Source organism: Vombatus ursinus, unplaced genomic scaffold (assembly GCF_900497805.2).
Source record: "Vombatus ursinus unplaced genomic scaffold, bare-nosed wombat genome assembly UNPS02007284.1, whole genome shotgun sequence".
Lineage (NCBI taxonomy): Eukaryota > Metazoa > Chordata > Mammalia > Diprotodontia > Vombatidae > Vombatus > Vombatus ursinus.
The window spans coordinates 7,240,911-7,254,421 of record NW_020947062.1 but is presented as its reverse complement, the minus strand read 5'-3'; the positions used below and the strand labels follow the sequence as shown (position 1 = coordinate 7,254,421).

Genomic DNA, 13,511 nt, shown 5'->3' with positions numbered 1-13,511 from the left:
AAAATGATTAACAATTTTTTTGGGGGGAGCAATATATTTTGTAAGTGGGGGTGTGTTCACATGTTTGTTACTCATTACCTTGAGTCAAAACAAAAGGCCTAATAAATTAAAAAATAGCTACAAGAAACCTTTCCTGATCCCCTTAATGCTAGTGCCTTTCCTCTATTGATTATCTCCAATTTATCTTGTCTAGAAGGGGCCATCTCCAGTCATCCTGATCTATATCTTGCCACTGGACCCAGATGGCTCTGGAGGAGAAAGTGAGATTGATGTCTTTGCACAGCCCTCCCTCACTTAAATCCAATTCACTTACAGGCCATGGCATCATCTTCCTGATGTCATGGTCCTCTTTGAGAATAAAAGACAAAAAACAACAATCCTGTCTAGATCTTGTTTGAACATAGTTGTTCGCATGCTATCCCCCACTGTCTCTTGCCTTTCTTTGCATCCTCAGTACTTAACAGTGTCTGGCACACAGTAGATGCTTAGTAAATGTGTATTAACTAACTGCTGTCTTGTCCTAAGACCAACCTAACTAAGTCCATAGATATTCCTCACCCATTTGGCCAAATGAAATGAATTTGTTGGCCACCCCGACTATCAGAGAGGAATTTTGACTTGAACTGGTGAAAGGTATCCCCACAGGACAGGAATCATAAAATGATTGCCACTTAGCTCCCAAGGGTATGGGTGAGGAAAGCACTTGCCCCTTAAATTTCCTTTAGAAGTGGGAGTTGTCATCATTGGTAACTGGTCTTCAGGAATTACAGTTCTGCGCATATGCTACTTGGAGGGAGACAGATGTTTTCATCAGTGAGGCAAAATTGTCTGGTGTTCTGAATTCTACCAGAAAGCAAAAACAAATTTCTGAGACAATGCTTTTCAAAAAGTATTGTTACTTGTGTCTCTGAGGAAAGAAAAAAAAAACCATTACTGGGCACTAAGAAAATTGGCAAACTTGACTTAATGCATCCTGTGTGCAGAGTGCAGTATATTGAACCCCTGTCCCCTCCTCAACACACATATAACCAAGAACCTTCAAGGAATGGCATTTCCAATAATGGAAAATTTAAATCAGAGGATTTTAACCTTTTTTGTATCATTGGCACTCTTGGCAGTCTGGTGTAGCCTAAGGATACCTCAGAATAATGTTTTTAAATGCATAAAACACATAAGATTACAAAGAAAGGCAATTATACTGAAATATAGTTATCAGCATATTTTTAAAAACAAATTTGTGGACCTCAGGTTAAGAACCCTGGGTTTAGACCTGTAGGCACCAAAATTTAAAAATGTTACTGATGTAGATGATAATATCTGTGAACTGTATCACACATTTCCCTGCCTTCTTAAATAGGGCATGGGTAACTTAACCTGCTTTAGTGTTGAGTCCAAAGAAGAACTTAGGGAAGAAAATAGTGTTCTATCACCACTATACATCAAAGGAAAGGGACTGAGAAGAGCAAGACACATTTGAGAAGTGAGCAACTACCCTCAATGTAACTACTTTTAGCAGTCCCCTTCCTCCTCATAACTTGCTACTTCCAAATTTCTATAAGCTGGAAAAGTAGGTAAACAAGCTTGTTAGAAATATGTGTCCAGAAGGAATCTATAGATTCTGAGTGCAACAAAGAAGCTTCTATGAGTGAAGTTCATGAGCTTTCATTTACAAGCTTTGTAACAGCCATCAGGCATACTCAGAAATTTCTTCCCAACTTCCTAACTTTCAACTGTTTTTCTGTAGATGAGTTAACTGCATTGGTAGGCAAAAGACAGAAATAGGACCCCTAGGGAGTGTTTCAAGGAGATCAGTTATGGTTGATTAAAGGGAAGGACTTCCTAACAGAGCTGTCCAAGAGTGGAATGAGTGGCCACTGTAGGTAATGAACCTGCCATCACTGGAAGAATTCAGAAAACGCAATTCAACTCAACAAGCTTGAGCACTCAACAAGCATAACACCAAAAACAGTTCCTGTTCTCAAGGAGCTTGTATCCTACTGGGGCTTGGGTGGAGGATATCACATGTACACAAATAAGTAAATTCAAGGTAAGAGGAGGGAGAGAACACTGAGAACTGGGGTAGCTGGGATCAGCCTTATATAGGAGATGGCACCTGAGCTGAGCCTTGAATAAAGATAAGGATTCTGAGAAAATTACACGAGAGTACATTTCAGGCAAGGGGAGAGGGGCAGCCTGTGTGAAGTCATGTCATGGAGCTGTGCAATAGAATACCAAGTTTGGAGAATGGCAAGCAATCCATCTTCCCTGGAGTGTAGAATATGTTTGGAAATAGTAAGGTGGAATCAGATTGTGGAGGGCTTTAAACACCAGACTGAGAAGTTTGTGCTTTATCCTAAATTTGTCAGTAGGGGACTAACAGAGTCAGACAAGTATCTTATGAAGATTGTTTTGGCAGCTGTGTGGGGAGGAGAGACTGGGATCAAGGAAGCCACCTAAGAGGCACTTACAGAGGTCCAGTTGAAAGGTTATGGGCTTCTGAATTAGAACAATGGTTATATAAGTGGAAAGAAGGGGGTGTATGTAAGATGTGGATGTGGGATGCACAAGTTGGTAGCTGATTTGGATCAAAGAGTAAGAGAAAGGGAAGTGTCATGGTTAATTTCAAGTTTGTGACAGGAATACCTTCAACAGAAGCTGGGGTGTTGAAAAGGGTAAGTATACAGGGAAAGATGAATATAATTTTGGAAATGTTGAGTTCGAGGTTCCTTATTCATCAAGGTGGAGATATCCAACAGGGGGTTGGCAAATTTTAAGAAAGGGATGTTCAAGAGTGAGATTTGAGTCCAATATATAGCTTTGGAAGGCATCAGCATAGAGATGATACCTGAACCCTTGAGAACATGAGATCATCTAGAGAAAGAGTATGCAAAGTGAAGAGAAGGTATAAAACAGTCTTTGGGGAGACCCACACTTAGGGAGTAAGAGTTGGATAATGATCAGCAAAGAATACTTAGAAGGAACAGACAGATAAGAAGAGAACCAGGAGAGATCATTGTGATGAAAACCAAGGCAGGAGAGGGTATGCAGGAAGAGCAGTAGCTAAATTATGGCACATGAGAATTGAGACAATTAGACAATTAGATGCTGCAGATTGTTGCTAACTCTAGAGAAAAGAGCTTTGGAGTAGAGTGCTGTCCTAAGAATCCAGACCACAAAGTTGAATTGTTATCTGTCAGGGCTGCTGTAGAAAGTTAGTAACCATCTGTTAAGTGCATTCTATGTGCCAAGCACTGTGCTAAGTGATAGTGATACAAAAAGAGGCAAAAACCAGTCCCTGCCCCCAAAGAGCTCACAATCTAATGGGGGAGACAACAAGCAAACAAATAGGTACAAACAAGCTGTGTACAGGATCAATAGGAAAAAATTAAGAGAGGGGAGGCAAGAGAGGTTGAGAAAGGCTTCCTATAGAAAATGGAGTTTTAGTTGGGAGTTAAAGGGAGCCAGTAAATAGAGATGAAGAGGGAGAACATTCCAGGCATGGAAGATAGCCAGAGAAAATGCCTGTTGTCATATTGGTTAGGAATAACTATACTATAAGTCCATGAAATCAAGTATCTGGGTTTTATCTAAACCTTCTCCCCCAACCCCTGCACCACATAATGTTCTGCACATAGTAGGTACCAAATCAATATTTGTTGATAGATTGATTGATTGTTTAGGAAGGCAATTGGATTAGATGATCTCTGAAGTCCCTTCTGCCACTGAGATTCTGTGACTCTAGTTTGGCAGGAATAAAAGTATAATAAGAGCAGCAAGAATAATTATAGCTCCCACTTCTATGGCACTTTTAAGGGGGAGAGAAACATTTATTAAGTGCCTACTGTGTGCCAAAAACTGTGCTAAGCACTTTACATATATATTAGCTCTCAACAATCTTGTGAGGTAGGTGCTATTATTACCCCCATTTCATAGATGAAGAAACTGGGGCAGACTGAATTTAAATTATTTGCTCAGGGTCACACAGCTAGTAAGTGTCTAAGGCCAGATCTGAACTTGTGTCTTCTTGACTCAAAGTCCAGTGCTCTAACCACTGGACCATTTAGCTGCCTCTGAGTTTATAAAGTATATGCCTGGTGATGACCATGTGAGGTAAATAGTAAAAGCATAATTTTCCCTATTTACCAGAAATTCAAGAAAACTTCAGAGAGATAATATGACTTGCCCCATATCACACAACTAGCTAGGGTTGGAGCCCAGATTCCAACACATGTCTCCAGGTTCATCTCTCTGGCCATTAGACCATGTTGTGCATAACAGGCCTATGAATTCATAGTGGAAAAGGTGCATGTACAGTACAGATGGATCTCACAAATGCTATTTTATAATCCTGTATTTCCTCTTCCTCTCTTGGTGCTTTGCACCATGCTGAACATCTCGTGTTTGGTGAAATGGAGAATTTGTTGAATGGGTGATTGAGAGCCTTTGGGGTGAAAGGGTGAGCAGGGTGAGATGGGCATAAAATTGAAAGCCTTCCTAGAAGAAAACAACACAAGGGATAAGCCATGTGTGTGACTTTGAAGTCTCAGGCTTTAGCAGTGATCTGTAACTTGCTTCCTCACCCTGTCCTCAAGACCCCGGGGAGGGGTCAGTGATCCCAATGACACAATATTATCTTTTCTTTCAGAATACAAAACAACTACTTAGCCTTACAGAGGATTAACCAGGAGCTGGAAGACAAGTTATACCGAATGGTAAGTTCTCAACTGGGTCCTGCATGGATGATCTTCTGCTTGTGATCTGCAGATGGCTGGGTAAGGATGAGCATTAAGATGGCCTATCCTACCTCAGACGTGTTGCCATTGCTCACCCTTCTACACAACCTGACAGCACTACCTTCTTAGACCTTATTAGACAGATCTCTGCCACTGAGTCCCTTTGTAAGCCTGGCCAAGAAAGACCCTGTGTGGAAAGCCTGGGATGAGAAATATCTCCTCTTTTTTTTTTTAGGCCGTCAAAGTGGACTGAATAAAACTTGGTATTAGGAAATCCAGAAATTGCTTCAGGTGGTATCATTGTGGCTAAATCATTCAAAGTTAATACAGGAACAGGAGGCCTCTCATGGCAGCTCTCTGTACTTTTGATCTCCAATGAAGATTTCTTAGCCTGGTCTTTAAGAGCTTTCACTGACAGACCCTCCCTTTACTCCATGTCACAAAACCATAGAAAGTTAGAGCTGGAAATCACTTTAGAATCATAGAATATAGAATGTCAGAGCTGCAAGGGGACTTAGAATCATAGAACAGAGAATGTCAGAGATGCAAGGAGACCATAATATTTACATGATTGTATACATATAATCTGTATCAAATTGCTTGCCATCCTAGGGAGGAGGGAAGTGAGGGCAGGAAGGAAAAAAATTTGAAACTCAAAATTTTATTTAAAAAATCAATGCTAAAAATTGTCTTTACATGTAATTGGAAAAAAATACTATTTAAAAGGGAAAAAAGAAAAAAATTATCAAATATAGAATATTAGAACTGCATGAAGTCTTCCAGACAAAAAAATAAAGCACTAGAGCTACATAGGGCCTTAGAATCATAGATCTTAGAATGTTAGCACTCAACAGGACATTTGAACATGGAATTAAGAATGCTAGAACTTGAAGAATCATAGGATGCAAAATTTCAGAGATGGAAAGTGCCTTAGAGAATGCATTCTCCTCATTTTACAAAGTAAGAAACAAAGATCAAGAAAAGTTACGTCATATTCACAATATCACAAGGAGAATAATAGTCTCTTGAATGAATGCATAAATGAATGGATGGAGTAAGTTTAAGTCAGAAATTAAATGCTGTTTTAGTCAGGAATAATTGTTCCAAAACAGATTTTTTTAAACTTTAAAAACTGTTGATATCTTTTGTTTTTCTATCATATGTATTTCCCAGTATATGCTTCTCTGCCCCCCCCCTCCAGAGATCCATCTCTTATACAAAACTAATTGATACACCAACCAAGTCTGATGTTCTATACCCATAGTCCTGGCCCACTGTACAGAAAAGACAAAGGTGTCTTCTCATAACTCTTCTTTGGGGCCAGGTTTGATCATTATCATTTCACAGCATTTTCTTTCAATTGTTTGTTATTGGTCTTTCCATCTACATTGGAGTCATTGTATATGTTGTTTTCCTTGTTCTGTTTACTTCACATTGCCTCAGTTCCTACAAGTCTTCCTATGCGTCCATGATCGTACAGGAAGATTGCTAGGCAAAACAACCCCGAAGGTTCCATGGAGTCCTCTTTTTACCTGAGACTCCTTAGCAGTCAGCAGGAGGAGTGTGAAATGTTTGAAGGAAGATGGAGCCTGGTTCTGGGAACCAGCAGTGCTCGTAACAGTTGACTCAAACATTTATAAGGTAAGGCAGAGGCCAGAGAGAGGGTTACTGAGGTAGCTGCAAAGATAGATGGGGTTTTACAACCCTTAGGAGCTAAGGAACTTGGAAAGGAAGCATGGAGGGACAGAACGCACAAGAGTCCTGGCTCTGTGGCTTCCATTCTATGACCTCAGACAGGTCAATTAATCTCCCTGGCCTCAATTTGCTCATCTGTAAAATGAGAGGTTTGGACTATACAACCTTTGAGGCCCATTGCAGCCCTCTCAATGTATGAAGCTAAGAAGCTATGAAGAGAAAGCACTCTCGAATCTTAGCAGGTGAACTCATCGAGCTTTACCCTCCACTCCATCCAGGGCCAGTCTCCTCCCTGTCCCCTGCACTGGCTGGACTCATTTTTAATTCCCTTTGCCTCTAGCATATACCATTGTCTCTCTCAGTGCTCTCTGTTGGCTTCCTTCTATTGAGTTCATATGTCTCACAGACAGAAGAATGCCTGAAAACCATTGATAGTTCTTCTCCCTTTGGGACCCAAAGGAAGATATTTCACCTACCACTTTGGGGTCTGGTTCTTTCTTGAGCCCCACCCAATGACACTGCATTGTTGACTGGATGGCAGCCTTTAGGAGCTGCCCATGAAACATTTTGGAACTATTTCCTCTCTTCATTCTTAGGAAAATATTGGTAACTTTTTGAAATGGCTTATTGACTATAGTAACATTTTTTTTTCATTTTAAGTTTACAAAGTGATTTCCTTACAGATCTCTGCAAGGAAGGTGTGATTATCCCTATTTTACTGCTTAGAAAACTGAGGTTCAGAAGAGGGAAGTCACTCCCCTGTGCTTTGAACCAGGATACAAGTTTATAGATTCCAACTACAAATCCCACATTCTTTCCATTACAGAATGTAAGAAGCCTTAGGAAATGACATTGATGTGGTCCAATGCTATTTCTCTTCTTTCTGCTACCCAATGTAGCTAGAAGCAGCCTATGAGTGGAATCAGACTTGTAGGCAGAGGAGCATCACTGTGGCAGGGCAGGAATCAGGGACCAGGAGAGTTGGGTATTCTGAACAAGCAGATCTAAGCAAAGTCATCAGTAAGCTAGAAGCAGGAATGAAAAATACACAAATACTGGGGTGGGGGACGGGAGGGGGGGTCAAGGAAAGGCAATGGGCCAAGAAACTAAACAAGCAGCTCAGATAGCAAGTGAAATCTTGAAATAAAAATAACTGATGTTTATATAGTACTTTACATTTCAGAATGCATTTTACATACATTATCATACTTGAGCTTCATAACAAGCCTTAAAGGTAAGTACCAGAGCTACTATTCCCATTTTATAGGTGATAAAAATTAAGACTTAGAAAGGCTAAGTGATTTTCCAATGGCTACATAGCTATAAAGTGGCAGAGGCAAGATTTTTACACAAGTCTTTCTGACTTAAAATGCAGCATTCTATCTGCTATGCTGTTCTATTCTCTAAGCAAAATTTATTTCAGACATTGAATTATAAGATCATGGGATCAGAGATTGAGACCTGGAAGGGACCTTGGAAGACATCTAGCCCACCTCCCTCATATTACAAGGAAACTGCCTCTTTGTATGATCCCTCCTGGGAGTGGAATCAATGCCAGAATGTGTCCCATTCAGTGGGAAGTAAGCCACAGCACTGGGCTTGAAATCAGAAGAACATGGCTCGGATCCCAACTTTGATACTTCCTACCTGTGTGACTTTGGGTAAGTCACAGGCTCAGTTTTGTAGGACTCAGTTCCCTCATCTATAAAATGAGGGGGTTGGATTAGATGAGCTGTAAGGTCCCTTCTAGCTCTAAATCTATATATAATCCTATAATCTCTGAGAACTCTTCCAATTCTAAAAATCTTATGATCCTAAGTGTTTGTTGAATGAATGAATGATACATACAGGAATGATGAATATAGGTAACTCAGGAAAGATTCTGCCCCTGTTATTGAAATCAGGCTTCTTCAGTGCCAGACCTCATCCCTTTGACCTTGATAGAAGGTGTGAAGCCATCGTCTCTGTTTCCACTGAGTCACTGTATATGGGAGAGCAGGGTATGAGATCAGCGTAAGCTTGCTTTACAGAACAATGTGGCTAATGGGCCAAGAAGCTGCTCCATGGAGAGGGAGCTCCAGGAAAGGCCCAATCAGCTCAGGCTGGCACCATGCTACCAACCCAGCTGGAGGCAAGGTTAGCCAAGCCAGTGAGTTCCTCTAATTGGAAACAGATAAAAAACACCTTGTGCCTGGGAGTCAGAGCAGAGAGGGTGAGGACAGATCTGAAAGAGATGGATGACTTAGTGAAAGATGGAGAATTCTTTCCCCTCTGTCCTCAGATCAAGCAGATTAGGTACAAATCCCCTGTGTAGTTGTTTGGGGAAATCAGATTGTTTTCAATCCTTCTGTCCAGTCAACCAACACATCCATCTGTCCTTTCCTCTGTATTCCCAGGGCCACCCACCCACAGTCCACGTCTTCATGCCTTCTCCCCTTGTCAATTAGACTAGCCTACTGATGATCCGTTTGCCTCCAGCTTCTTTACCCTCCATCCACCTTCACACACAAACATTAATCTTCCTAAAACATAGTTAGGATTTAAGCGACTCTTCATTTTACTCCTTAGCTTTCCATTCAAGGCCCTCTATAGTCTGGTCCCTACCTACATCTCACTGACTACAGGATTTGCTATATGAGCTTATGAGATCTTTCTGCAGTTAAGATTTATTAGAATGAATAGTGCATCTAGTTCATGAGTCCATGCCACACAGGTAGGAAGTATCAAAGTTGGGATCTGAGCCATGTTCTTCTGATTTCAAGCCTGGTGCTGTGGCTTACTTCCCACTTGAAGCCCCTGGATGGGACATATCCTGGTGCTGATTCCACTTCCAGGAGGGATCATAAAAAGAGGCAGTTTCCTCCTTCCTTGTAAAATGAGGGAGGTGAACATAAGCATCAACCTGACATAGGCCCCAGTTGGTGCCACATGCTTTCTCAAATTGAGGCAGCATGGGGATGTAATGGCAAGAAGGATGGATTTGGAATCAGAGCACCTGCTTTCAAGTCTGAGCTCTTCTCTTATTACCTGTGTGATCCTGGTTGAGTAAATTCACTCCTCTGGGTCTCGGTTTCCTCTTTTGTCAAATGGGGGTGAGGAGTAAGGGTAGAACCTCAGGTCCCTCCCAACTTTCCATCTATGGGCTTGAGCAATAGCTTTCCCTTTGCCTGTCTCAAGCCATCACCTTCCTCTAGCACTCTCTGCTGCAGTCCTCTCCTACACAAAGCCTACCATTTCCAAGACCAATCACTATCACTTCTTCCTAAGGTTTTCTCTGACTTCTGTGCAACCTTCCTGCATGAAGTCATCCCTCTCATCCCAATTCCATTTTCTATGTCCACACTTGATTTGGCCCTTAGCAGGCCAGCCTTATATTGATGTCATCTGTGCTCCCACCTTATCTCTGCCCCAATTCTCCTCACACATTAGACTATGAACTCAAGAGCAAAAATTTTATCTTATTCATATATCTGGCCTCCACATTTCTGTGCACAAAACTTTGCATATAGTAGGGCCACAGGAAATTCTCAGGTTTTTAGCGCACCCCTTGGCTGCATGCCTAGCATTCCAGCCCAAATAGATTACGATATCCTACTATGATGCTACCACTTTCTCTCTCAGCAGTTTTGCCATTATATAGCACTTTAAGTTTCAGAAAGTGCTTTATGTACATTATGAGCCTCATAACAAGCCTTCCAGTGTAAGCACTAGAAGTATTAGTCCCATCTTACAGCTGATTAAAATTAAGACTTAGAAAGGTAAGGGAGGTGCTCTGGCCACATAGCTATTATGTCAGAAGCAAAGTCTTTGGCCAAGTCTTCTTGACTTAAAGTCCAGCGTCCTTTAGGCTAAGCCATAAAATCTTTCCTCTAAGCAAAACCTACTTCAGTCATTAAATTTTGAGATCATGGGATCTTATAACCTACCACTGGAAGGGACCTTACACGTAATCTAATCCCAACTCTCTCATCTTCCAGATAAGGAAACTGCCTCTCAGGAAAAGAGGTAGTGTTGTCTCTTCCATTAGATTGTTATTTTGGGGGTTGTTTGGGGTTTTTGAGGAAATCAGGGATTATGTGAATTGCCCAAGGTCACACAGCAGGTAAGCATCTGAGGCCAGCTTTGAACTCGGGTTTCCTGACTCCAGGGCCAGTGTTCTATCCTATTCGCCAACTAGCTGCTCCCTCTCCCATTAGATTGTGAGCTCCTTGAGGGCAGGCATTGTCTTTTTTCCTCTTTTTGTATCCCCAGCACTTAAAATGAAAACCAAAACAGAAGAAGGTTTCCTGGGAAAGGGGGTGGTCAGCAGTCTCAAAAGCAGTAGATAAATCATGATATATGAGGATTGCTACAAGGCCATTAGACATAGCAGTTGAAAGATGTATTCTTGTCCTAGAATACATTTGCTCCCCCATCATTCCTATTTACATGCTTTTCTTTCCTCAAGACCCAGCTCAGATGCCACCTCTCCATGAAGTTGTTCCTCCAGCTATAAGGAAGGAAAGCTGGAAATAAGTATTTATTGAGCACCTACTATGTGCCAGGCACTGAACTTTACAAATCTTATCTCATTTCATTCTCAAAACTACCCTGGGGAGACAGGTGCTATTATTATCTCTTTTTTACAGTTGAGAAAACTGAGGCAAACAGAAGTTAAGTGACTTGTCACATAGCTAAGTGTCTGAGGGCAGATTTGAACTCAGGTCTTCCTATTTCCAGACTCTATCCACTGTGTCACCTGGCTGCCTAGCTAGTAAGTCATGAAATCAAAGGATTTAGAGTTATAAGGTCCCATTTGATCTACCTTCCTCATTTTACTAAATCTCTCCTTACCTGAATTTTCTTAGAGCACTGATTTTGTCTGGATCTCTCCTTTGCCCCTATCACATTCTACTTTGAATCATACTTATTTGTCACATATGCCATCTCCCTCCCTGAGTAGAGAATAAACAGCTTCAGAGCAGAGACTTTGCTATTTCTCGTCTTTACATCCTTAGCACTAAGCACCTGGTCATGCTCATAGTGGATGTACAATTCTACAAATGTTTATTAAGCACCTACTATGAGCAACTGAGGCACTGAGTATCCAAAGACCCAAACAAAAAAAAAAAAAAAAACGAAAACAACACCCCTACCTTCAATGAGTTTACATTCTACTAGGCGATCCTATATGTATGCAGACAAGTATACCACATGGTGATTTAAGAGGGAAGGGATACTAACACCTAAGGGAATCAGCAAGTGTTCCATGGATGAGATGGGCCCTGAGCCAGGCCTTAAAAGAAGATAAGTGTTCCTGAAATTGAATTTAGTTTAATTGAATTGAGTTATTGACTAAGTAATGGCTGAGTGCAAAACCTTCTTAGAATGACCAGAAATCAAATTAGGGCATAGGGTATGTGAGCTTAAAAGTGGTTTAGAGAAAAGGAAGGAAAAATGATTGATGGCCCAATGCTCCATTGAGGAGAGAGAAAATCATGGGAAGGAATCCAAAGATAATTCTGAATCTATTGTTGGTTTTTGTTTTTGTCTTTTATAAAATTGCCAGGTTCTCTAGCCTGTTGATTGTGGACTTGGGGGAAATAGATATAACAGTGTTCATGGAAAATGGAATGAGGCTGTGAGGCATTGAACAGAAAAAGAAATCAGATAGTTCTTGAAATAATTTTGGATCCTTGATTTGTTACTCAGTGGGTTAGCTACTTATCTCTCCCATCTTTGTGTTATTCACAGATTTAATAAACATGCTTGTCCCTTTCATCTAAGGCAGTGATTTAAAATGCTGAACATACAAGAAGGCCAAGAACACAGTGCATAACCACTAAAAAAGCCTTCCACTAATCAGGATGTTTGTCCAAACAGCCATAAATCCACCTGACTGCTCTATCATCGACTCTACATCTCACCATCTTGTCTGTGAGGATCTCATGCGCTAGGAAAGAGCCATGAATAAGCTCATGAAGCAGGTGTGCGGGCCAGCTCTGCAGACATTTTCTCTAGTATGGAAATCCACTACTCTAGAAACTATGTCTTTAGTTACCTAGAATACAGCTGTTAGAGCTGAACAAGACCTTGAAATTTTAGAATATAGAATGTCAGATAGGGATAGGACCTAGCGCGTAGAATGACAGTGCTAGAAGGAATGTTAGATACCATATGGTCCAACCCCCCTCATTTTTTCAGATGGGGAAACTGAGGCCTAGAGAAGCCTGCTGCACTGTAAGTTCTGAACACAGACCATTTCTTCTATCACTGAATCTTACCCAGTTCCTAGCACAATAGTCTTTAATAAACATTAATTTAATTCCCAAAAGAAACGCAGCAAATCAGAGGCAGCCCCAGGTCTCCAGGCTGTCATTTTTAATGGCAGAATTGTAATCAGCTTGAGGGAGAAGCCCAATCTGGCTCTTCTCTTCTGAACCTTGTGGGAGGTAGCAAGAGGGAATGAATGAGCACGTCTGATTTCATTACATGCTCCATGGGAATAAGGATCACTCCATTATCCAACAAGTGATTGGTGCATCCAAAGTGAATTCCTCAGGGAGCAGCAGTCAGCCCGTCCACAAGTATGGGATTAATAAATAACTTTTATAATTACCCAAGGAATGAATTGAAAATAATAAGAAACTCCTCATAAAATTAGCTCTGATTTCTCCCCAAGCAGTAAAGAGTCTAGTATGTGTGGTCAGCTAGTATTCCTGGCCATAAGGTGCTGACATCTATGGCTGAAAACTGAAGTAAACTGGGAGCCTAGACCTGTGGCCGGAAGGAAGAACTCAAGCATGGGGAGAGCAAAGGTGGGGTGGGGGGGGAGGGGGCAGGAACGTGCAAGAAATGTTTAGAGGGAGAGTTTGGCTGCAAAGTAGAATGTATTCGAGAGAGTGATATGAATGAATGAATGAAGTATTTATTAAGCTTTTACCATGGGCAAAACACCATGCTAAGTGCTGAGTATACAAAGAGCAAAGGAAGACAGCCCCTGCTCTCAAGGAGCTCACCTTCTAACAGGAGTGATAGCACATAGAGAAGGTTTGAGCTGCAAGTCAGAAAGAAAAGTCCCATTGTCCTTAGGATGCAGGAGCA

At 41.2% G+C, this 13,511-nt stretch overlaps 1 protein-coding gene across 2 annotated transcripts in view; it reads left to right on the top strand.

Moving 5' to 3' along the window:
- BEGAIN (brain enriched guanylate kinase associated) overlaps nt 1-13,511 on the top strand; it is a 182,460-nt gene that overhangs the window by 122,219 nt on the left and 46,730 nt on the right. For both annotated transcript variants that reach the window (XM_027849271.1, XM_027849270.1), the window contains exon 4: nt 4,646-4,712. In XM_027849271.1, coding sequence (XP_027705072.1) covers nt 4,646-4,712 — 67 coding nt within the window. The remainder of the gene's footprint in view (nt 1-4,645; nt 4,713-13,511) is intronic.